We start from the raw sequence: 26,952 nt of genomic DNA, 5'->3' as shown, positions 1-26,952 counted from the left end.
CCTGTGTTCCAACCGACTGAACACCAGACTATAGCTTGAGCCGTGTGACTACTGAAACGAGAACAAAATCTGAATTTCAGCAATAGTTTCCCCTCTGGAGAAAAAGCAACAGCATGAGCAGCAGCCTTTCCCTTGAATAGATTAAACAAAAAGTGGAGACAAAGTCACCTGTTGATAACAATGTCATTCACCTTAATTTGCTTTTGAAGCCAGTTCTCGGCATGCCATAATTTCATTTAAAAGGTAGCATGGCTACGTCTAGTCATGTATTTGCAAGTCTGACATGAGATAAATGTTCTTCAATTGTACCAACAGGCTAATGATGTCTTATTGAGTCTGCACCCCAAAGACATCTAGCTGAACACCACCATGATATTTGTCTTTCCCACTAGCAGCCTTAGTTATCCGGCCCTGAATGACACCGATTGGATTAGCCACGCGCCAAATGTCACAGAGGAAGCCGGAAAAAGAGGGGGAACAGAGGGAAAGGAACATAGAGTAAGAAATGAGGAAAGATAAGGTCTTTATTCCTTTGTACCTTTTTTTATCCACATTTAAGAAACATATATTTGCCCTGTTGGCCAACATAGAGGAGACGGTAAGCCCAGTGACAAGTGACAGAATATAAAGGTGCTACCAGCCATTGAATTTATAGATTGCCTTTCTAGGGTAGAAATGCAGTATCTACATTCTTTATACTCAATTAGAGTTCATTCAGGACCACTAGTCAAAAGAAAATGATTATTTTTAACTGCAAGAATTTATATTTGGCTGTACTCTGTGACTCTGTTGTAGGAAAATTAGGAGTGTGGGCTACAGTGAGGTCCCAGCGCAGAACACCAAGTATGACATTGATTATGTGCAACACAGAATAGGAAAGTGCAGTTGTTGAAGTAGTGGGCTGCAAAGCGGTTTGCAGAGCATGGCAATACTGCACGCCGTACAATCCTCAGTTTCTGTCTGTATCAAGGATCTCACCATTGGCCTAAAATAAATTTGCAGCAGCTTTTAAGTTAACAGTAAATTTCTGACTTGTCTAAACATGGAAATCCTGTATGCCATTATGTTTTTGAGCTATTTGGTAAAGGATTTGTTGTTTTCCTTTCAGGTGAAATGGAGGAACTAGAAGCCCAGTGGCTCACAGGAATTTGCCACAATGAGAAGAATGAGGTGATGTCCAGTCAGCTGGATATTGACAACATGGCAGGGGTCTTCTACATGCTGGCCACAGCCATGGGGCTTTCCCTCATTACCTTTGTCTCTGAGCATCTCTTCTACTGGAGGCTTAGATACTGCTTCACTGGGGTCTGCTCCGGCAAGCCGGGTCTTCTTTTCAGCATCAGTCGGGTAAGCACCCATTTTTGTAAGTATTTAGGTTGCATAAAAATGAAATTCTCTATGAATCATTGAGGAGCTTTTTGCATTTCCACTGCAGGAGTCAACTGGAAAGTAAATTTTTGGTTAAATCATTTTATCCCCCAAAAAGTCCCTCTACTGAAGCGATGATTTTGACTCTGATATATTACTGCTGCTGATTCACTAACCCTAATTGCAAAACAGCCATCCACTTTCAGCCGACGCACAACTTGAATGAACTTCATGATCACTACTGTTACTGTGTCGTCCATCTCTCACTTTACATACTTCTGCATTACAGCCATCTACTAGCATGGTGGTTTGTTCTATAGCTGCGCACCATAGGGTTAAAAACAGCTTTTGCTGTTTCATGTGATCTTTAGTTTAAGTTGCTTGAAAAACAAACAGACCAAAGAGATGCTTTTGGTGAAAAAGTAGCAGCTTAGAGGGTTAACAGCGGATGTGTCCAAGGCGATGAGCTGCAGTGAAGATTGCAGCTAGACTCGTGGGCTAATAATGTATTATTGGGGTTAGACAGCTCTCTCTTAGTTCTATTTTCTGTCAGCAGAATAAAAGAAAAGAGCAAACATGCACACATACGGGCAGGGAAAGAAAACTGCTGATAAGCTAAGAAACTGAGTTAAACAAGGGAAAGGCGGGACAGCAATACAAAGGAGGATGAGAGGCAGGAGCGCGGGGGGGAGGGATCACGAGGCGGACCTGAATATCGACAAGATAGATCCTAATAGATCCTAATTGCAACATGTTTTTTGGGGGGTAAAATGATGGCAGCTCATGCCAAATCAATGTATTTTCTCTCATTTTTCTAAAAGGTCAGCATTGTCCCCTATTGTGTATATGAACATACAATGGAGACGTGTGTCTCTAAAAGCAGCAAGTTTCTTTGCTCTCATTTTAAAGCTGTGTATGTGAAAGTTAAAAGTGATGTTCGTGCACTAGTTACTTCAAAGCCATTCTCAATAATAATTTAAAACAAAATACAACCTTAATTGCCCGTTTTGTCACGATAAGCTTTGCAAAGTGTGTATTGAACCAAAAGGTTGTTTGATTTCGGGACATGATAAATGTTTTCTGGGAATTAATTTGTGAACTAGTAAGTTGTCACAGTGGTGAAAGGATTTTTTGTTCTTTTATAAACAGCTCTTTGGCTGTTTTAGACATTTAACTGTCAGCTGTTGTTTACTCAATACTTGCTCATTCAATAGTTTGTCTTAAGGTTCAAAAGTCAAACTGATGGTAGTTTTTGTTGTTTACTGCTTTGCTTACTGCTTTGCTTACATGAGGCTTATGTCACATTGTGAATACTTCTAAGAGAGATTCTGGAGATATTAGAAATCTAACCTCATTAATGAATTTTCAGCATCTTACTGATTTGAACTGCTGAGAGTTAAAGAATTTGTGAATGTGTGTTTCCCCTTATTGTTGACAGATGCTATTAGAGAATTTTTAATGTAATATTTCTAATTTTTTATTTTAGAGAAAACCCCAAATGTGTTTTATAATGAAAGAAAGATAAACTGAATATGCTTTCAAACTGTACTTGCATTACAATTACATGGTTACAGTGGGTGACTAATTTTGCATTGGATTCTGTGCATCTCATTCCATTGAATCTCTCCCGCCCTTTTCATTTCTCCTTCCTTTTTCACCTCTCCCTTCCTTCGTCTTCATCCATGTATGTAAATGCAGGGAATCTGGAGTTGCATCCATGGAGTTCACATTGACATGAAGAAAAAGTCAGACCTGGACTTTAGCCCCCAGGACAAAATGCTGAAGCTCATTAAGTCGGCCAAACAGATGACCAACATGTCTAACCTGGGTGGCTCCCGCATGAACTCGCCCAAACGAGAGTTCATGCACTCGGCTGGTCCTATGATCATGGACATGATGGCAGAGAAGGGGAACTTCATCTACGCTGACAACCGAAGCTATGCCCCCAAAGATATGATCTACGGGGATGCTGGCGACCTGCAGTCCTATCTCGCTAACCGCCACAAAGATCATCTTAACAACTATATCTTCCAGGGAGGTCAGCATCCTTTGACCCTGAATGATGCCAATCCCAACACAGTGGAGGTAGCAGTAAGTGCTGACGCAGTCCAGACTAACGCAAAACCGCAACGCACGCTGTGGAAGAAGTCGGTGGACACGGTTCGCTCAGTACCACCCGGGCCCTCGCCGATGCCTGACATGCTGATGCCAGACCCACGAATGTCAATGAAGACTCAGCGGTACCTCCCTGAAGATGCAGCCCATTCTGACATCTCAGACTGTTCTAGTAGAGCAGCCTCCTACAAGGACCCAGAAAACAACAAGCATCTGAAGCCCAAGGACAACTTAAAAAAAAGATCGGTGACTCCAAAATACCCAAGGGATTGCAGTGAGGTGGAGCTGTCCTACTTAAAGACTAAGCAGGTCAGCGGCGGAACCAACCAAACTGGGAGAGGAGGAGGAGGAGAGAAAATCTACACTATCGACTCAGACCGGGAGCTGAGCCTCCACTCAGACCCCATTCACTACCGTGAGAGCCACGGTCTTGCTGCGGACGATTTGGAATACCCCGAAATCTACTCCGACCACAGTGACAACTATAGGAAGTGTGAGCAGCCCATAATTCATCTGAACTCCTCGCCTTTGCATCATACAGACTCAGATCTTCTACCAGATCCAGCCTACTCAAAACACTACAACCTAAAAGAGAAAAACCTGTCCCCGCATGAATCCATTGATCGCTACAAACAGACACACTGCCGTTCCTGCTTATCCAAAGTGACTGCTAGCTACCCACCTGCAGGGCCGTACTCCTCTACTGGTTCTGCCTCAGCTTCGGGCACACGTTCACCTTATAATCGGTGTGAAGCATGCCTCCACACGGCCAACCTGTATGACATTAGTGAGGACCAGCTCCTTGCAGACCCTTTGGTCAGCCCTACCATGCATCACCAACAGCAGCAGCAACCGGATGAAATGTTTGGTCTGTACTGGCCACAGACAGATGGCCCGCATGTCCAAAAAAGAAATCGCTTGAGGCTGAGTCGTCAGCACTCCTTTGACAACATCATGCTTGAAAAGCCCAAAGATGTAGATCTGGGCCGACCGGCACGCAGTGTCAGCCTCAAAGAGAAGGATCGCTTCTTGGACTCCACGTCTGACTCGCACTATGCGAACCTCTTTGGTATGCGTCCCTACTCTGGCAGACTCTTTGGCACTGGGTCCAAGTCTACGCTGTTTAACCACAACCTAGAGGAGAGCAAGAGGAGCAAGTCCCTGTACCCAGCCCATGGCTCGGAAAACCCTTTTCTCAGTCATTCGCTGAGGGATGACACCAGCAGCAGACTGGTCCATGGGCGTAGCTCCTCTGATATTTACCAACAGCTTTCAGTGGCTCCCATCAATACACGCAACGATGCGAACAATCTCCGCTCTTCTGTTAAATCCACCACTTCATTTTGCTCACGGGACGGGCGGATAGCTAATGACATGTACAATAAAGAGCATGCGATGCCTTACTCAGCCAATAAGACTAGTGCATACCCAGCCCCACGTGGCGTCCTAAACTCAGCCCAGTTCAGCAATAGACGGGTGTATAAAAAAATTCCCAGTCTGGAGTCAGATGTTTAGTTGATATAAGAAATAATGTGTTCTCTCCTTCTTACTCCTCTCTGGGTTTGTATTATAATTTATCAACTATGTTATCCAATAAGGGATGCCATAGCCACACTACGATTTCTTCTCTTCAACATTGTAATCCAAACGAACTTGTGCCCACTTGGGTATGACGGTATTACTACTACTCTCTTGATATCACCATTTCTATCCATTCTCTCCCATGTACCAGTGAGACAGCTATAGGGCCAGCACTCTGCCATAAGGTATCCTTGTGTAAAGAGGAGGGTAATCATTAATCCCTAGGTTTTTAGGAGTAGAAAACGACATAGCCCCATAAGTGGAACCAATATGGTACCGTATACGTTAGAGTAACACAGGGCTCCCTGCAATAGCTTTCAGAAAGGAATCAGTTGATTTGGCATTCAAATGTGCGAGGAGGTGGTGAGGAGGATGAGAGGAATTATATGACAGTGGAATTAAAGGAAGCGAGAGGAAGCTCTTTAGCCACTGTCCACCTTCCTTCTCACCGTGTTCCTTTCCACCTTCACTGTCAACCTTAGAGCTCACCAGCTGAAGAGAAAAGGCTTGACAGAAAGACCAGATGGGCAGGCCAGACATGGAGGCATCCCAGGAGGGCAGGGGCGTCACAGAGAGCTAGTCCAACGGTCTGCTGCTTGTTATGCTGACAAATATGGGCACTAAGACACCTGGCAGTGGAAGAGGAGAGAGAGAGTGAGGAAGGAAGTGATTGGCTAACTGGCACATAGTGGAGCATCAAATAGTTTGTGGCTGTTTGATAGCGTGTTCTTGTTCAGAATACAACTTTGTATGTTCAGCCCACGCTGAGGGACGCGACAGTGATGAGAAGCTGAGAGCGATGCAGGTGCTTTTAATGAATATTGTTTACAGACTGACAGATAAAAGGCATGCTGACAAAATGACTGATAGAAAAGGACAGACGAGCAGGGAAACCTAAGGCACTTGATGGGCATTTCATTTGTGGCTCTGCACAAAAAAACAAACAATAATTGCGAAGTATTGCTTTTATTCTCTTGAACTATAAGATTTCTTAGGGATTCTGGCATCCGGATCCCCCTATGTAGGATTTTAGTGTTTGCTTATTTGGTAGCACAATAGCCATTAGTTTAAACCTCCCACATTTGCTTTTGAAAAAAAAAAAAAACCTAAAAGAAAAAACAACAAAGCTTACTGAAAAATACCTTCATGAGTAGCAGATTATTTTGCATGTGTTGATTTCATTTTGTGTCGGAGAAGAGAAAATACACATATACACTCTAAGACATATTTTACATTTTTCTAAAAGTAGCTGCGTCTTGCCGGATGCGGTGGATGGCTGTGTGCACCATCACGTGGTGATCCTCTACCCTCTTAAATCTGTCATGATTGACGTAAAGGTGGAAGGGAAGAGAGCAAAGATGAGATAAACAAAATAAAAAAGGTTAAGCGCAGCTGTTTCCACCACCATCATTTTGTTTTTGGTGGGCAATAATGTGTGAGTTTTTTTTATTAATTATTATTTTATTATCCACGCCACTGAGAAACAGGGTATTAGCTATGAAAAACACCAATGATTCCTTCCTTCTTTCATCTTTCCTTCTTCCCTTTCTCCATCAATATGACATCGCTGGAGTGTTTGATGTCTATAGAGCTAATCTGAATCATTTTCTGTACTAAAAATTGAACTTTGGTTGGTTCGTCCAGCCTCTGCAGTTTAGCTTGGGATTACGTTCAGAATTTTCGATGATTTAACTTTGTGTGGAACTGTTGATCTACAACAAACCAGGGCTTTTGAGGATGTGAAGACTGCTTGGGATGGATCCCTTGTTTACCTTTGAAGCGTTGTTTGGGAGGGATGCGGGATGGGATGGGTGTTATGTGGTCATCAATTACGTATCCATCCATTGGCATGGAATAAGTCGTGTGTGCGCGCATGGCAGAACTTGGGTAAGCTTGAACTTTTTAACCAGAACATTTGGTTCTTAATCTGATTGTGTATTTTTTTTTTCGTTCATTCCTTTTTTTTCTTTGACAACACTAAACTGAAAAAGACTTGCACACGCATAGATTTTTTTTTCCTTGGTAGCATCATGCTTTATAAAATGTACTGTCTAAAGAAAAATGTCATGTAACAATCTTAACTGACTGATTTGCTTGATTGATTAGATTTACAAAAGCCAAAATTGCTTCAAATAATATACCTCAGGATGATTCTGTATGTTTTAGGGGGGCGTTAATAACAGTAGCAAGAGCTGTAGGATGTGCCGCAGAATTTCTTTTTGTTTTGTTTTTTTGTAGGAAAAAAAAAGAAGGGGGAAAAAAAAGACGAAGAAGAAGCGGCCATAAGGCAGAATCAAACTTTTCTCTTTTTGATGTTTACCAGTCCAAGGTCTTCCAGTTCAGCTCTCTGCCTGAGCTCATGCAACCCAAGCAAAGATAGAAGAGGAAACGAAGGAGGGAGTGAAGGGACAGCGGTAGGGGTGGGGTGAGAGGGGGGCTTAGATTGTTTTCCCAGTGTGTGGGATGTGCTGTATGCAGCTCCACTTCACACTAAGCTGAGCACCCTTCACAGAACGAAGGATGATTCTTAAACATCCAAAATCTGAAATGCTACCCTTATAGTTCCTCCTCTCCATGACTTTGAATGGCAGTTGACTGCATTAGCCACTGTGTTTCGATTGAAGCTCCATTTTTAACCACTGTCATATCGCCCTTTTTGTACTCTTGGAATACCGCAGTGAATCTCCCCCTAGCTTCCCAATCAGCTTACCCAGTGTTGACTGAAGAGCAAGATTTGTCCTTTTCTCTCTCTCTTTTTTTTTTGCATCTTATCTACATATTTATTACTATCATATTTATCTCCACATGCTGCTTGTGTGAGCTGACAAGTGAACAATATGCACATGTAAAAAAAAAAAGAAAAATATCAAATGGCACCCTTGCGTTTTATGAACTCATCGCAATTTGTTCGTTTGTTCTACTTTTACAGAACTGTCATGTAAACTGATGATGTTTTCTGTTCAAACATACACAAAGAAACACGCACACACACACACGCACACACACACACACTCTCAGACACACTCTTGTGATGACAACCCTGCTATTTTTTAATGGCAAAAATGTATTTTAATTACATTTAATGATAACTAATGAGGTGATGGCATGCAACCCCAGATGTAACAACTTTAATGTTTTGTTTCTTTTCTTCGTTTGATATTTTTGTTATGATGTTATGATCACTAATGCGTTGTAACCAGGTGTGATGAGTATATACATATTTGAGAGGAAAAAAAAATTATCTGTGTTTAACACAATGAAGATGCTGCTGCTGTTTTGGGGGAGAGGTTAAAGACCTGATCCCAGTGCAACTTTCTCATTGGCTGGCTGGTCATTATCAGGCCATGTTTTTGGCTAGTAGAGTGGTTGGTCACCGGTCAGGGCTTGGCTTATTTTGGTGGGACATCTGTGCTCTTCCTCCAATGGCAGGTGAGAATTACTGTATCACCAGCTCTGCTTCTCTCTTCCCTCTCCTTCATGTGTAGTCAGGATTTCAACTGTAATGAAGATAGAAGAAGAAGAAAAAAAAAAAAGCAACCCTCAACTTTGAGTCTGCTATCCCTCCAAAGATACAAGACCTCTTTCTTTATGGTTTGCTGTAAGAATATAGCTTTTCTTTCTTTTCTTTCATTTTTTTTTAAAGAAAAAAAACATACTTCCTCAAAGACTTTTAGGGAACTATTTTGAATATATTTAGAAATGACACCTGTATACATCGCTTGTAAATTCATACTGAAATACATCATCATGGAGAATTATAAATGATAAAGAGTAAAAACAATATTTTTTGTGTGAATTTCACAAGAGCTCTTCTGTACAGTGGCACTGTTTATCTCTCTCTTTCTTTCTCTCTCTCTCTCTCTCTCTCTCTCTCTCTCTCTCTGTAGAGCGGCTAGAATAAAATTTCACCATTCACAAGGTTTGTTGTCCTGTCAAAATTCCCGGTAAGCACAACAGGCTTTGCGTCTTCCTCACCTTATATGGAAGTAACCTCTTTTGTCAGTTGAAGATAACAGCTGATTCTACACGAAAGCCATTCCTTTCACAGCTAATGGTATTACCTCTACTTCTGTTAGATAAACAAAAGCGGTGCATGCTGGGTTACAAATATATGATTATTTTTATTTTTTTATCAAGAATGTCAGGAATAAGGGTTGCTGCCTACAATATCCATCATTAATTACTTCCTCTGTGCACCTGCCACCTGTGTTTTTACATCTTTAGAAAGTCTCGTATTCATTTCGTAATTCTTGATTTTTAGCAGTAGTTTCACTTATCGGTTAATAAAGAATACCGGTAGCAATTTGCGCTAATACTAAAAGGCCTAAAATTTGAGTATACAAATGACAGCATGCTAATTTCTATGTAATCTCTGTAAGATGGTGTTTGCAAACAATTGTGCAAACATGAGATAAGAGTTTAGTACAGCTTCCAGTTACTACTGACCAGTCATGGTTAAGCAGACATTCATTGCATCCATATAAACATATAAACTGTTCTTAGGGTGAGTAAAACCATTGTATTTTCCAAAATCCAGTGTCAGAAGCACTGGCTACTGTCTGACAACAGCATCGTTTTATAATATCTGCATTCATTATCAATGACCAGTGGACAGAAGAGGAAGTTTTTGCCCAGATATCAATGCAAAAGTTATGCGCGTAAAAAATATTCTTTGGACTCCCCAAAACCAAGCTTTTCAGATTTTTACGCGAATAAATAGAGCTGACCATTTAGATGTCTGTTGGCAACAGATGAGCTCATAGCTGAGAAGCTGCACAGGTATTAAATACACAATGATATGAAAATAATAATACTATTTACCTCAGACCCGTAGCTAGATGCTGCTTCGGGTCAATCTGAAATGATTTCTCTGCCTCCTCAGATGATGTCCCAGCTCTGCCAATAAAAGCTCAAACTGCCTCATTGACATCCTGAAATATGCACGAAAGCAGACGTGATACAGCTTCAGCTCCTGGATCAAACCATGAAACTCTCCCCGCTGCTGTCTTCTTTGGATGAACCCAAAATCTCAGTTTCTTCCTTTTCTTGTTTAGAAAGATCAGGATAAGCTCATCAATGCTCGATGTTGACTTGATTTTTGTTAGGATGAAATTGACATGCTACGCTAAAAGTTTGCATCCAAAAAATTTGGAATTTCGTGTTTTTGTCACAAGTGTGAGTAAATGTCTTAAAACTGTAACCACAAAGTCACTGAAAGTCTGCAGATTCACCCAGATTGATTTCAATAAAATAGTTATACTAGTTATTTGTTTTCCATAAAAAGATTATCTTATCTGAATTGCTGCTTTACTAGTTAAACCAGACTAACAGTCTTTAAACATTTCCACTATTTTGTCAATTGTGTACATTTAATGACCAGGCAATTGTCATTAGTAACGGTAACAGCGTTGTAACGATAGAAATAGCAATTAGTTAGATTACTCGTTACTGAAAAAGTAACGCCGTTAGTAACACTGTTACTTGTAACGCCGTTATTCCCATCACTGACATGCAGATGATAAATAATACACAAAACTACACAGATCATATCATCTATATCCAGAACACAATCATTGCTCACATCTTAAATAAATCCTTGTGTATTCGCAAATTGCATAATGCTTTTAGATATCCCAAAGAGCTTCAGCAGATACTGTAGCCCTAAAATAAAAAATGTAAAGTAAATAACATCAGTTTATTTTGAAGCAAATCTCCAAAGTTGGAAACTCAAAGCAAGATAATTCAGTTGTGTTCTTACCACTAGGGAAATTCATGCTGAAAACCATCCCTTTACAGTGTACAGAATTTTTGTTGAACTGGAGTGTGTGTCTAATACACTTATACTTAGAATATAACCCTTTAACAGCTCACTTTGTATTAAGTTTTAAAATGATTACATTAAAAGATAACAAAAAAGACATACAAAGACTTATTAAAAAAAATCAACAAAAGTAAGTACATTTTATTTGTATAGGAGATTTAGAACCACAGTGCTTAAGAGAAAAGATAAATAAAAAAATAAAAGGATTCCTAAAAGTTCCTAAATAGGCTTCAACTGCTGGATGGACCTCTTATGAAGCAGATCTTAATAATCTGAGGGAGTGTATGGACACAGCATGTCTACCACAATTTCAGGCTGTCATTGGAACTGGTGCCACTCTATGCTAGACTCTCTATTGCATGGTGAGTCACAAGATCATAAAAATGATCTCAGTCATTCAGTATACATGGTACTACAGTAGTCCAGACCAGATGCTCTAAAAGCATGCATAGCCCTTTCAAAATAAGATGATTTTCGAATTTGTGTCAAAGATGATCCCAAAGACAGCTGCTCAAATATTCAATTACACAAGTCTGATATTGATATCAGTTATATTAAGTGATTAGTGAAGACCTAGAACTCACGTTTCTCTTTGCAGTCCTCATCTGACCTCGTCCATACGTTCTCTCTTGTAAGACTAAAAAGTAGAGCTCAGTCTTTGGCATTTTACTGAGGTTTTAGTGCAGCGACATTGCCTGCCTGTCACAAGCATGGACACTTCACTAGATTTGGTTCAAGAGGCTGGTTTGAAGATGAGGAACATGTGAGAGGCAGCCTCAAAGACAGCCAGAAGCACAGAGGAGGGGCAGTAATTGAAATGGGGGTGTCATTCATCAGATCGCACAGAGGCAGCCACAGTGTGGTCCAAAGAGTGCTGCAGAGGATGTCTGAGAGGGAGTATATGTGTGTGTGAGTGGTTGTGTCAGCCAGCACAACAAAAAGACCGTGGCGCATCATTCTTCTTTGGCGGAAGGGCAGATGAAAGAAAGAGAAGAGAGAGAAAAGTGCACTCGTTTATTTTGTCATTTTCTATTCTCCCCCTTGGTGCTCAGAAAATCACCTCCCGTTTGATTTAGGGAGACAAACAATTGGCGTGACGTGGAACTCTCATCCTCACCATGTGTGTGTCCACTGTTTTTTTTTTCAAAGCTCTTCTGTGCCATATACTGTACATCCAGTAGGAATCTGTCTTATTACCTCTACAAATATATGCATACTTTCCCATTAAAGTTCCCTCGCGGCAACAAAAGGGTGAAATAGCTCAGAGGTAAAAGGGATCCGAGTACTATGGTTTAAGTAACTATACCTTCCCATCACTCAGCCATTCACACAAAGGGATTCATGCTAAGGGCAGCCTTTGAAGAATGAATGATTCTTTAGATTTTTTTAATGGCATATTACTTCAGCATGTGAGAAATGCATACTTTGAAAGATGCTAAATTTTGCAGTACTCAGAGGATAGTCAAATAGGTGAAGGATTTTATTGAAATATGTGCAAACATACACTGAAAACAGACCACAACTCAAAAAGTCAATATTTGGTTCTCCAACACAGCCTGAGCTCTCTTATTCAAGCTGTCTTGTGATTTCTTTAAATAGGCTTCAGGAATAGTTCTCCAGGCTTGATGAAGGATATTCAAATCTCTTCTTTAGATGTTCGCTGCACTTTGTTTGCCTCTCTGTCGAGATAATGCTACGATATGCCTTTCCTTTATGATGGACAGATTTTCAGTCCAGCTCTTGTATGATTTGGCATACCTCAGCCTTTTCGCAGTGTTTCTCTTCCTTAAGCATGGCTGCCTGACAGCCACCCTTCCACTGAGACCTGTGTCAGGTTTTTCCTGAATTTTCTCCTATTTCTTAAGGACATGACTTCTAGATTCGTTTCATTTGCTGTAGATATTTTTAGGCCTTCTATCCATCTATCTATAATGATCTCTGCATACACGCGTATATACTATGTGGATAGTTAACAGCTACCAAAATGAAGTAGGTACCTCTAACAAGAAGCAAAACTATGTGCAAGGAATGCAGTTTGTTTTTTTCATTTTTTAGGAAAAATAAAATTGTTATCTTGCTAATGTTTACATTTTAACTGTCAGATGCAATCATTTATTGTTTTACTGTTGTATTACTTTTACATTTTACTAGTGCTACATTTTACTAGCACTATATTTTACTCGATAACGTGCATGGTTCTCATAGCTTCAAAGATAGAAGGAAAGAAAGGCAAATTCAATCTGGTACGTACTGGAGTGTAACTGTGTTTCTCAGCTGGTAGCAACTGCTGTCTGGTTGAAATGGGAAAAAAATGGGGCAAAAGAATTCAAGTTAAGCATATAATAATGTTGTAACATACTTATTAAGCCAATGCTGCCCTCCTTTAGGTGCACCTAGTGTCTGTGCAGCAAGATTAAGTTCTTTCATAGCTCAGTTTTAGGGTTATCTTAACCTTTTATGGCAAATATCATCAAAGTAAAACCCACAAGAATGATTTGGTACTGCATATTGCAGGGGTAGGCAACTCCAGGCCTCGAGTGCCAGTGTCCTGGAGGTTTTAGATGTGTCCATGATCCATCTCAGCTGATTTAAAGGGCTAAATGACTCCTCAGCATTTCTTGAAGTTCTCCAGAGGCCTGGTAATGAACTAATCATTTGATTCAGGTGTGTTAACCCAGGGTGCGATCTAAAACCTGCAGGACACCGGCACTCGAGGCCTGGAGTTGCCTACCCCTGGCATATTGTATCATCAGGTTTTTTTTAATGTGATTTTACTCACATGCACTTTACTCCAGAAAAATGCTTTAGAACATATGTTTGGACAAAAAAAAGAAAAAAAAGAAAAAAGAAATGCCCCAACATGCTGTTTTCATGTGGGGATTTTCTCCAATTTCAATTATAATTTCTGGCATGTAAAGCTTCGCATACTAACATGACAGCCCTGGGAAATATTTGCACATATCATAAAAATGTTATTGAAATGATTATATAAAAAAGCTCTTTTCTAAAGTGTCAGAGTATCACTAACTATAAAGCCATTTTTAAGGTACTGCCACAGTTTGAGGTACTGCTGTAGTACGTAGATGGTATGGGGTCATTGAGTAGGGTGGGTGGTTATGATGACCACTGATTGCTTGGACTTTGTCAGTCCGAATCTGATTAAGAGCAACACAGACAATTAGAAGCAAGTCTGATTATAAAGTGAATATCAGCATGTACTTAATGCGTGGCTTGGGTGCTGCAACTGATGAAGAAATGCTTTTGTGTGAGCACGTCTGAGCTAATGTTTCATATTTGTAATGACCTCTGAAAATGTGCGTGTGTGTGTGTGTGTGTGTGTGTTGTGTAATATGTCTTCACGCTGTCTCGGGCTTTAAATTTAGTAATAAAGTTAATTGGACCTTTGGTCTCCACTGCACATAACAGTTTGACTTGTACTTTTGTGTGATGTCGGCTGGTTTGTTAATGCTGAGACTTGTATTCATCTCAGGGGGAATCTTGATTGAGAAGGAAAGAAAAAGCTTAGTTTGTGATTTATCTTTATTGGGACGGCGAATGTTTATGTGCAAATTCAATCAATCAATTTGAAATCTTCATATCTTTCTAGCCAAGATGTTGGATTTATGAAGCACCAACATCTAGGAGTTTTGAACTTTTCTTAAATATTAGACTAACTTAGCTGATAATATGGATGATGGAGACATGGAGAAATACGATTTTTAGGGTGGGTAGTGGGCAGTAGAGGCTTATTCCTTAAAAAACATTTATCACTAAATGATTCTATTTGCTTTGTGTTGATTGCAAAGGCTACAATTCGCTGGATGTTTCTGGGTGAAATCAGTGGCAAAGTGTGTTGCACTACCTGAGCATAATTGCTGTAATGGTTGCATCGTGTGCCTCCAGTAAGTTCATTACATGGCCACTTTATGCTTACCATTAAGGTGCAGGTTGGTGCTGCAGTATTCTCCGGAACAATAGGTGTCGCCACTCAGACAAAACCTCCACATCAGCGCTAGTATAGGAAGAAAAGAAGTCAAAACCAAAATCAAAGAAAGAAATTGTTTTGTCAAAGTTTTTTCAAAAATTTTAATTTTTAAAACTGTTGCAACATTTGACTTTGTTCATCTCTGAGCTTTTGTACCAATATATCATTAAAAAAGCGATAAAAACCAACACAACCCCACTTTATGTAACGTTAATTTGATGTTAACTTTGTGTCTAGAAAAAAAATGTTGTAAAGTAACGTCTCGTGCACTTTGAGAACATGATATGATGAGATTTGCTTGTTATGACTGCCTTGGAACCTTAGAAGGGTTAGAGTAGGGGCTTTAAATGTATGCAGTTTAGAATTAGGAAGGATACACACACACACACACACACATATATATATATTATAATATATATATATATATATATATATATATATATATATATATATATATATTGGGCTGCACGATTAATCGTTAGAATATCGCGATCTCGATTCATACTTATGTGCGATCTCATTTCCAAATGACAACGATTTAAAAAAAAGAAAAAAAAAGACAACGACGATTGTACCGCATTTTGATCCGGGACGTAATCTGCATGAAAACAAGCGCTCACTCTTCCTGCTCAGCAAATGACAAGGGCGGAGCCTTATACCACGTGATACAGAAGCTGTGCCGTGTGATGCTAAAATTAGCAGGGAAAAAACAACGGAGAGCACGTCAGGGATGATGAGAAAGTGACAGGAGAAAATCCGTTCCGGTCAATCACCCAAACATCAATAATGGGAACCTTATACAGCGCTTCCCTATACACGTCGAACCCCCGCAGGCACAAAGAAATTAAGGAGGCTATCACTTATCACCTGACCCATCAACATTGTTTTTGTTTTTATGTTCAGTCTCAACTGTTACGAAGTTGATGTGCAGTTAATAAGTGCAATAAATATTTATACTGGAAAAGAAAATCGTGAGAGAATCGTGATCTCAATTCTAAGCCAAAAAATCGTGATTCTCATTTTATGCAAAATCGTGCAGCCCTAATATATATTAGGGCTGCAACGATACTCGTATCGATATTGAACCGTTCGATACAGTGCTTTCGGTTCAGTATGCATATGTATCGAACAATACAAAATTTTTAATTTATTTGATCAACTTTTCTTCTGACGATGCTGTCTGTGTTGAGAGCTCAGTGGATCTGCGTTCGACTACTCCGCCTAGGCTGCACTGTCGAGCGCAGATCCACTGAGCACAGCGCAAGCTAGCAAGACAGAAGCTAAGCTCGTTGCAACATGGCAAATTGAACCTCATTCAGATCTGGGCCCTATTTCAGGAAGCCGGTTTAGAAAACTCAGAGTGAAAAATGATACTCAGGGTTGAGTAACCCCGAACTGTCCAACTCGGAATATTTGGTTTCAGAAAGGCTGATAACAATTAGTTCAGTCAACGCGGAGTTGCTTTAACCCCAAGTTAAGCGCGCGCACGAGGATACATAAAGCCCTGATTAGTGGAGCACAGATTAAGCGAGTCACTATGGAGACGGAGGGAAAGAAGGCGCGGTCAATGTATTTTACAGCGCTTGAGGCCGAAATTCTGATGGCAGCATATGCCGATAACATGCAAATTCCGCGGAAAAAAAGTAACACAGCCTCAGCTGCAAAAGACAGGGAGCATGCATGGCAAAACAAAGCCGACAGAGTCAATGCGTGAGTGTTAATTTAAACATTGATCTAGGGATTTCCACCCATTTAACACGTTATTTTATTATATTATATTTTCTTTTTTATTTTATACATTTTATTTTGTGACGTGATGTGAGCGCAGGTGCAACCCAACAGGCCCCAAACGTTCCTGGCAGCAAGTAAAAATGAAATATAAAAATATAGTCCAAACAGGTAAGGTGTAATTGTATTATGAGCCATAGTGCTTGGTCTGTTTGTCCCATGTAAATCAATTGCAGTTAGAGGCTACATTAATTTTCTTTCTGTAAGCACTTATTGAAATTATCTGAGCACATTACAAGTACATATTTGCTTACTCTGTATGCTCAAATGCGACCCATTATAGCCAACAGAAAAAAAAGCGGAGGCCCGAAAAACAGGTGGGGGTCCTCCACCACCACCACTCACAGAGGCTGAGCAGTTGGCTTCCACATTTGTGATAATGTTGGCAGCATCACATATGATCTTCACAGTGCAGAGAACATAAATTAGCATCCATTACTGTAATGAAATAATTTGTTAGTTTGAAATGCTACAGGGAACTATGTACCTGTACATTAATGCTGTGGAAAGACTTCCTGTTCACATAGTCTCCTTCATTTACTGAAGGAGCGATGATTGGAATGTGAGTGCCATCTATACAGCCAATCATCTATGAAGCGCCTTGAGGCGACTTATGTTGTGATTTGGCGCTATATAAATAAAATTGAATTGAATTGAATCACGCCTGGGAACCCTGAAAATAAATGTAAAATTTAAGTAGTAGTTCAAGTATCACCACATCATGTATTAAGTTTTGTTCATCCTGCTACCTGCAATTTTGTGGAATCCCTCTTTGATGAATCTTGTGGGTCTATGACCGGGGAACACCACAAACGAGTACAGGAGACGTTTCAGTGCGACTGTAACATTCCCGACTGCCCGACGGACGGTAGCCTTGGAAACGTGCTCAGCGTCACCAATATTATACAGAAAGCTCCCGTTTGCAAAAAACCGAAGTGCGATACAAATAATATGTACAGAACTGAGAGGATGTCCGCGATGTGTCACATGAGCAATATTAGGCCTGAGGATGTTATTCAAATAAATTATAGATTGTGCTGAGAAACGGTAACGTTCACACAGGAAATCATCAGGAAATGATAAAATGTCCGAACGCGCTCTAATCACTCTCTCCCGGCGGAGAGCTCTGCGGAGAATTTGGGCTTCAACATCTACTGGCTCTTCAAGGAAGGGGCACGCCATGTCTGACACTTCCTACAGTCAGGTTTCCGACAAAGAGGCGGAGAACATCAGGGTTAGTTGAAGTAAACCTGCTAGGGGGCAGGTTAGCTTCACGGAGTGTGTCGTCATAGTAACTCACTCAGAATTAATCTAAACTCGCTTTGTGAAACCGAAAACCCAGAGTTTTCGTTAACTAAGGGTATACTTACTCAGAGTTTGCACTAAACCGGCTTTCTGAAACAGGGCCCTGGCCTTTGGAACTATTTTGGTTTTCATGTGACGTATGACCCTGATGGTAAGCGCGTCATGGACAAAAGTAAAACAGTATGTTGGATGTGCCACGCAATGCTCAATTACAAGGGTGGGAACTACTGCGTTAGTGCAGTTTGCTCGTTAACGTGTTGACGCTGTCCAGCCCCACGCGCGGGGCAATCTGCGGTAGCTCGTTAACGGAAATTTGCCGTGTTGTTGCATTAACGTCATTTCAGATTAACGCTGACAGCACTAGTGGGAACACAATGAATATGACTGCACATTTACGCTGACATCATCCTAGTGCAAAGACAAGTGGAAGCAGACAAAAACAACAAGCACGCATGCTACAAACTTTACCTGAGTCATTTAGACAGCCGTTAGCACATGATTCTCCTTATGGCGACCTGATATGTTTAATATGCTGCTGAGAATATAGCCCAGAAGAAGCGTATAGTATAGCTTTTATTTTGGAAAGAGCCATTTCTCTGTAATAAACTCTCTTTTCCAAAGATGAGTGATTTCTTGATCAGATAGATTTATTATTTTATCCCTTTGTTGTTTCAGTAACATTAAATTTAAAAACTGTAAGTTTGAGTTAAAATATATATTTGTAATTTTAATAAATGACAAATTAAAAAAGCATGAAAAATTTTTTGTATCGAAAAAATATCGAACTGTGACACCAAAGTATCGAACCGAACCGAACCGTGAATTTTGTGTATCGTTGCACCCCTAATATATATATATATATATATATATATATATATATATATATATATATATATAATTGAAACAGTTTAGCCTTATAAAAGCCTGAAACCAAGAGATTTATTTTGTGCAATTTTGTGCAATTTTCTTTTTAAAGCTGGAAACACACAGTGTATATTTATATCATATTGAATTTCTGTAATTCAAGCACTTTCCTTAGATAAAAAAAAAATGGAACACATTGGTACAAATCCTTAATTTTCAAGACTGTAAGCTTATATAATTCTCTTACATAAGCCTGGAACAGTTTGCCTTGTGCTCAGATTTCAACTTTTTTATTTTTATTAAACTTACATCAACTAAAACCTAAAAGCTGAAATGTTGTTATATGGACCACAATTTTTTTTCAAGTAGTCAATAAATTTTATATGGACTACATGAGAAATACTCCCTAATATCATGGCTGGCAGGATGATATCAGCCCAGGGAAGCGTGTATTGGCTGACAGAAGAAAGCTTGTACTCCAGGATCCTCTGTTTTCACAAGCAGCCCGCTGTCCCGCTTTATGTGTCCTTCAGCAGCACACAGAAGCAACGATGCTTGCTCCAGTTTTCTTGTACAAGCCAAATGAATACATGTATTTGAACTTTTTTTTTTTGCACTTACACTGTTTGACAGATGAAATCTCTCACGCAGGCATAATAGATAAAGTGACATTCTGTGCAACATGAAAATAATGAAGATGAGTTTTTTCCTCTCTTTCTCTCTGATGAAAAGAACAGAGGGAGAAAAGAGCCCATGGGCACAAGCAACAAAACATGCAAATACAGCCCAATGTAGGCTAGCATCTGTGTGTGTGTGAGTACTTTTAATGCAGATTTTGTGGGAGATGAACTGCAGCTGTGTCTAACGCTAAGTAAAAATGTCCTTATTTCTTTTAAGTGAGCTGTCTTTAGTGTTGATGCATGATTTTGCCCTGTTCCTCCTTTATATTCCTAATGTGACTTATCAGTGCTGTGCATCACCATGAAAGACTTCATAAATCAGGGGTCTGTAGTAGGCCTGCAGGTAATTAATTGCTGTGGTTTGTCAGCCAGGCTTGAGCTGAGTGGCCAGGGATGAGAGAGTAAAAACTTGCATTGGTTTTTGTTTTGTCTTTCTATTCTATTGCTGTTTTTGTCTCTTTTATCTGGTATCTCTTTAATTAGTTTGTTTCTGAAAGCAATTAAAAAATCTTACATTTATAATTCATCTTTAAGGATTCTGGTCAAATATCACAAATAAAAAAAGCAGGATGAGGTTCAAACTTGTCTGAAATCACAGTAATAAAGAGCACGCCGTTCTCATTACAATATAGTGCTTTAAGATGACAGAATTAACTTAGCCCCGTTTGGCCAGCTGTGCCACATAACTGCAATATTTGATATGAAATGTCAAAATGCTTTCAGTTCAAGATGCTCTACAGTAACAGTTAAAAAAATCTACCACTTGACAATATTCCTAAGAAAACAGTTTGCTTTGATGAGAGCCTTTTTCTGCTTTCCTGCTGTGTGTCATATGCAGGGTGACACCCTCTTTTTCCCCACATCGATAAATCTCTGTACAGAAAAGAGGGAAACCCTGTTTCTTTACTAAGACCGACAGCAGACGTTCGCATTTTGAGAGTCAATGACCACAGATTCTAACTGTGAATGAAGCAGTAAATGCTGATAAGAGAAGAGTTGATTTTTCCACACAAGAGTGAAGCTACAGCTGCTGCTCTGTCAGGTGAAAACCCAAAATACCGTGTGTGCAACATTTCTTCAGAGATGCCCTTTGCAGCAAAAGTTTGCAACTGCAAGCTGTTGCAGAAAGCAGCTCTGCCTCATAACTTCAGTCCCACAAGTTAAAATAAGAAGTAGGGATTCTGATGTGAATGATCAGACAAGTGGTTGGCATTCAGTACAAAAATGCATATGATTTGCTTTTTGTGAGCCTCCTGGAAAATCTGATGTTCTGAATCCTTTTTATTTCTCTTTTATTTAGTAAGGAGTAGTTTTCACTTTGAAACAGTAGTGATGTAACATTTGCATGAAGAAAAGATTATCATGTTTGCATTGTTGAGCGCTTGAAGATGCTGTACTAAAAGTCAGAGGAGGGGATACGTTATCATCCCCACAGGACATAAAATGTAGAGTAGGAAAAAGCTCTCCATTCTCTCCTGCAAAATTCCTATTCCTCTCTGGGTAATTGGGAATATTTTCAGGGCGCAGGGTTAACGTTGTTATTCTTGTACAGGACTAAAATCAAAATCAAACTTTTCTTTAGTAACAGTTTTATTTTCTTACTTTGTAACTAATGAAAATGAAGGTAAAATGTTATTAATAACCATCCAAATCAGTGATCAATTCTCCCAACTGAGACACTCGCTGCAGTGTCATGTTTTCACAGGAGTCATAGTTACACTGTACAAGTGCAGTCCTAGACTATACTGAAAGTAAGCTAATCAAATTGACTTTTTTCTTGTTGAATGAAATGCTAAATGAGAGGCTGCAGTGAGTTACAGAAGCCATAATGGAACAGCTGGAGACTTTATCTCTCTGTCGGCATCAAAATGCACAAGTTGTTACTGTGCATTTGACTGCCAAGCATAAGTTTCATCTGTATCTTTAAGCGACTCAGTTAGACTCTAAAATGCAATTAACAGAGAGCAGGTGTCCTTGTCTAAATTCACCCATAATTATACCTAACTTAGTGCTCCTATCGCATCACACTGCCCTTTCAAATGGTGATAAACAAGCATGCTATTGCTGGAAGCTAATTGTGTATCAGGCTAATCACTAACACAGGCTAATTACTTGTTGCTAAACTAGCTCATATGACTTAGGAACCCCGAAACTCTCTCTCGCTCTCTCTGTGTGTGTGTGTGTGTGTGTGTGTGTGTGTGTGTGTGTGTGTGTGTGTGTGTGTGTGTGTGTGTGCGTCCTTCAGTTTTAAATGGGTACAGGTGTGCAGCTATGTGAGCACTCGTGTTTGATTAAAAATATGAAGCTTGATTGTAGAATACCAGAGGGAGACTGAGGTGTTAATTGCCTGTGTCTACATGTGTGCATGTTTACGTGTGTAATGTGTGTGTGTTTGAAATGTTTGTACATCAAGAATTGCAGCAGTTAAATAATGCAATAAAAGAACGCCTGTTGTGACTCAATTTACTCTGACAGCATAAGCGATGCCAGCACACACAAATAGCACAAACATAAAACAAAAATCTGGAAATCTTATTAAATACTGTGATCTTTAACTTCCTAATGTGTGGATGAATTCAGATAGTTATCTTTCTTTGGTAGTGTGTGTGTGTGTGTGTGTCAATATGAAAGTGGCAGATGAGGAAGCTGAGATTATCAGGCCCGTGTATGTGCACCTCATCCCTGCTCCCTAAAGCGATTGTAATGTAGAATTATGTGATGGGACTTATTTGGGTATGTGGGACAGCAATTCAGATGTCTTACTTTGCACACAAACGCACATACTCATTTTTCAACTATTGTGGGGCCCAATTTATTTTTGTACTGTTGTGGGGTCCACCCTTTCCAGTGGTACCATAGCTGTGCAAAAAAAAAAAAGAATGCAGTGTGATCAGCGGACATCTTTAAGACGACGCGGGCTGTTGTGCTAAATCATGTTTGTTTATACATAGTCCATATTCATATGTATGTATGTTGATAAAAACAATATTAATATGTGTAAAGTAAAAAATATTACCTTTGTTATGTCCACATGATGTCCCAAAGAGCTACCCAGTCCAAGGTCATATTGACGTCCAAATCGTGGAACGAGTTTGGACATTGTTTAGATCTCCAGAATTTGTCATTGACCCAAAAAAAGGCATGATAGGCACATCTATCCTATGTCCAATGTTTAGTAGGTAGTGAAAACTCTTTTTATTTTTGGGCTTTTTCAGCCTTACTTGACTGGCACAGTGAAGAAAGGACAGGAGAACAGCGGCAGAGAGAGAAGGGGCCGACATGCGGCAAAGGGCTGTGGGCCAGACTCGAACCGGCCGCTCTCAGCAGTATGGCATGTGGTTGCCCACTCAATGCACTGAGCTAAACCAGCGCCCCCAAAACCGCTCAGTATTTTGAGGACACATATGTACATTTAATTAGAAGAATCATTGAACTATGCTAAGCGTTCAAACACAGCATGACTACACACATTTGAAAAAGTAGCATTATCACAATAAAGTGACATTGTAGCTTGCTACCTCTAAAAACAGCAAAGAGACCCAGTGTCCAATAACACAGTGTGTCAGCTTGTATAACCCTTGCAGAATTTTACAGTACCAGTCAACTCTTTGGAGTCTGTCCAAAATGGTACTGTACAATTTTGATTTGATACAAGCAGTATGCCATTTGGAGCACTTCAGCCAATTTCTGATGTCTGTTAACATACAAACCAAACATAACTGTATTGGATTTTTGCTATCAGGAAACTGTTCCTGACATATTTGACGTATTGATTTATTTTTATGTGTATGTAAATGACTAGTACTGTGAAATCCACTGGTGTGACATGCTGCCCCTGAAATGACCCCACATCCCCATACCATTTCAGTCTTCAGTATAATTTTCCAACAAAGCGTGGCTTATCCTTCATGACAGAATGAATGATATTGCATCACCAACAGGCCATAAGCTTGACTTCCATTTAAACATTATAGCTCTGTGAATTTTTTTTAAAATCAATTATGTATTATGGAGCATGGGAAAACTACACTGTCGATATCTAGACTTGATTTTTATAATATCCCTCAAGAAATTATACATTTATACATTATACAGCCAGTATCATCATCCCACAGTACTGCGAGTTGGGCTCCATATTGACCACTCCACCTCAAAACTCTTCTTTCTTATCATCTCTACTCCATCCTTTCTCCTCTTATCTTCTCATCTGTGTTTTTTACTCTTCTCCAATATCTCTGCAATGTTACATGATAAACAAGGACCATCTGGGTAGAGTCAAATCTCCAGTGGTACTACCAGACATATCTCCTGCCTGTTTTCTGTATAAATAATTAATCAGCTCTGACCATTTTGTAGCTTTCTGACAGAAGAGACAGTCAAATACCCAAATGTCACAGATTTTCCAATGAGCTAAAACTCAAATTTTGTTGACATGTAAAGGCTGTTAGCCTTACGAGACACTGGCGACCTGTCCAGCGTGTACCCCGCCTCTCGCCCTAAGACAGCTGGGATAGGCTCCACCCCTGCCCCATTCAGAAGAAAGATGGATATGTATGCTGTAGTTTGAAATGAGAAGGTTGATGCATTTCATCCCTTATCTAAGTGATCACAGTTCAGCATATTGAAATTTGATTTCAAAGTGTCTTCTGCATTGCTCACAAAGTAACAGCCAGTAACAACTACAAATCCAGACAAACAGAGGTGTTGCATCCTGCAGAGGAACCCATGCTGAAAAAACTAAACTGCTTTGGAGGACAACACTCCATGGACAGACGCTGAAAGCACGGAAAGGCAGTAAGTCATGTACAGCGGTGCACTTGTTCCACATTTTGTTATGTTACAGCATTATTCCAAAATGAATTAAAATAAATGTTCAAGTCAGAATTCAGTTTAGGAGCACCCTGTATTGGAACCACATGTAGCACATAAGACCTGCTGCTCACAGAATTTTGCAGTTGAGGAAATTGAGGATGTCTAGAAACACAAATCTGATCTCATCACTTGCAGATGCTAATGCACACGATCTCTCCTAATGATCTGAATTGAACAGCAAATCTGATTTGCCTGCATGCTGAACAAACCCAGAATCACTTTGCTGTGTAATCCAGTTCAGATGGATGTGAATTTATTTACTCATTATGTTAAAAGTTTACTCAGTACTGTTTTATACTAAAAACAACATACCACATACATGCCTAACAAACTATTTTAAAACGCAATTGATTCGAGTGCAGACAGACATGAACCTTTGCCATCCAGCCTTTATAGCAGCAGAGTATTTTACATGCACACGCTAAATGTTCTGGTGCAGCACTGTTTTTGGTTTTCTCTCAGCCTGTGTCATCTTCCTTCGTGCTCATGTTTCGCTTAACTAAAAATTCCAGTTTTTCCCCCATGTAGCTAATTTCATAACACCCCTTTCTCTTCTTCTTTTTCACACACACATACACATATTGCACTCCAAATAGAGTTGTTGTTAGCCCACATAGAAAAATGCTTAGCCGTGCCTGGTCAGCCTGTTATATAACACCAGTGCATTGCCCTAACTCAGGCTTGCCTCACAGTGATAGCACCCCTAGATGTGGATTTGTCTGTGTATGTACAAACATGCCTCTGTGTCTGTGTGTTTGTAGGTTTGTGTGTGTCCACGCAGTGATATTGCCAACTGTGTAACTTTGCTCCCTGTGTGTAACAGCCAGTTTTTGTGTGACTACTCTTGCTGCATTTGTTTCTCGTGTGTTTTGCTATTGTCCTTCTTGTATACAGTATATACATATCTGTTAGCAAAAACTACATTTTCCATTTTGCAAACACTTTAGGTGAAGCTGGGCTACACATCCAAAGACCAAGCATCTGGTGATACTGAATATTACTTAAAGAAAGCTATAGTGGAAACAACATCCATCCAGCTGAAGTGACCCTTATCAAAATACTCTTCTTTATTACAGCTCGAGGCAGCGTTCTGTAACTTGTGCTGACCTCTCACTTCCACTACGAACGAGAAAGTAAACATACAAATTCCCTCTGAGCGTCAACAGAGAGTCCCATCATCAAGCAAATTGCCAAGTTGTACATATGCTTTTCAGAACTACTGCACTGCGTAAAATATGCATGTTTCACAATACAAAAACATTTTCTCACTTAATTCCTAAAAGCCTGTTTTTAGAGAAAGTGGATTTGAGTGAGGAGGATGAACCAGTTATGCCACACACAATATCTGCAAAACTCTTAAAAATGCACAAAAGCATGAACTTGCATGACAATGTGAGTATGTGCGTGTGGTTGCACGCTACATGTGTGTAGGTCTATCTGTTTTTTAAACAGGGTCCCCGCCTGCAGGATGTGTCTAAGTGCATAAATAGATCAGGTACAGGAATTCCATCTGACACACAGTAAGAAAGGGACACAGAGGGAGAGAATGAGAGAGCAAAACAAGTTGTGAAAGTGAAATGAGTTTCATGTAGCCACCTTTGTCTTCTTTTATGTCTTCTTCGTCTCAGTGGAGCTTTGGAAAATCATTAAAGAGCACTACAAGAGTGATGGAGGGACATCGGCAGCTGTTATAAGTATATAAGGAGTTAATACAGAATAAATGGGAATCCTCTGTAATGACTACGAAGGTAGGCAGGAATGAATCTTCACTACCTGTTAAAAATCTAATTTGTTGCCTCATCGTCTTTACAGGGGGATTTAAAAGGAACCCAACCTGATTTCTCACTGTTTAAATAGCAATGAAGAGATAAGGTCTGTGTCATGCAAGTGGAAAAATCTGATTTGAGCAGTCACTGCAAATCCTGCCAGTGAGATGAGTTTCATTACAGATTCCCTTCGGCGTTTTTACCATGGATGACACATCTGTTTTTTGACCGTCCCATACTTCCGCCTCTATTTTTTTTAAATGCAGAAGCACGAGGGAAAGAACGGGACTCTGGCGGGGAGAAATCGAATCATCTATTATGTTGTGTGCACCCTTAATTTTGCTCTCCATGTGTTTGCTTTTCAAGAAGCCTTTTGTGTGCTCAGTAAAGTTGTTTATGTCATTGTGTGAGTGGTGGATCTTAATAATCACTTTCTCTCATTGTGTCTCCACAGATTGATGTTACATATGTATCATCACACATCTTCCAACCTTTTTTCACTGTTTCTGTTTACAGTGTTTGTCAGCCTCTGATCTGGAATGATTTAAAAAGCAGTTTTTAAGAATGTCATTAGTAATACATTTCTAAATTCTTCTAGCTAATGGCGTTCATGGGCGCTTAATTTTTATCATCTTACAAAGATGGGGCAATGATGCAATGACAAGATACACAAAGACATTATCTGCCTGGAAGAAGATTTCCTGGGCTCTGCTACAAGATTTCTTTTGGAAAAACTGTCCAAAAAACATATAATATAATATCTCATGACACTGATTTCCTTGACATACTAGTAAAAACTATGTGTTG

The 26,952-nt window shown here is 39.8% G+C and overlaps 1 protein-coding gene and 1 long non-coding RNA gene across 3 annotated transcripts in view; one reads left to right on the top strand and one right to left on the bottom strand.

The window, feature by feature from the left end:
• grin2aa (glutamate receptor, ionotropic, N-methyl D-aspartate 2A, a) overlaps positions 1 to 8,555 on the top strand; it is a 172,328-nt gene extending 163,773 nt beyond the window's left edge. The window contains exons 14-15 of the mRNA XM_004560701.3: positions 1,109 to 1,347; positions 3,067 to 8,555. Coding sequence (XP_004560758.1) covers positions 1,109 to 1,347; positions 3,067 to 4,998 — 2,171 coding nt within the window. The 3' untranslated portion in view covers positions 4,999 to 8,555. The remainder of the gene's footprint in view (positions 1 to 1,108; positions 1,348 to 3,066) is intronic.
• Positions 1 to 18,073, bottom strand: part of LOC112434758 (uncharacterized) — a 208,440-nt gene extending 190,367 nt beyond the window's left edge. For both annotated transcript variants that reach the window (XR_013098300.1, XR_013098303.1), the window contains exon 1: positions 18,029 to 18,073. This is a non-coding gene — a long non-coding RNA (uncharacterized LOC112434758). The remainder of the gene's footprint in view (positions 1 to 18,028) is intronic.
• Between the last annotated feature and the right edge of the window lie 8,879 nt (positions 18,074 to 26,952).

This window comes from Maylandia zebra, linkage group LG4, assembly GCF_041146795.1.
Source record: "Maylandia zebra isolate NMK-2024a linkage group LG4, Mzebra_GT3a, whole genome shotgun sequence".
Taxonomy (NCBI): Eukaryota; Metazoa; Chordata; class Actinopteri; order Cichliformes; family Cichlidae; genus Maylandia; species Maylandia zebra.
The sequence above is the reverse complement of the archived record's forward strand: the minus strand, read 5'-3'. Positions and strand labels throughout refer to the sequence as shown.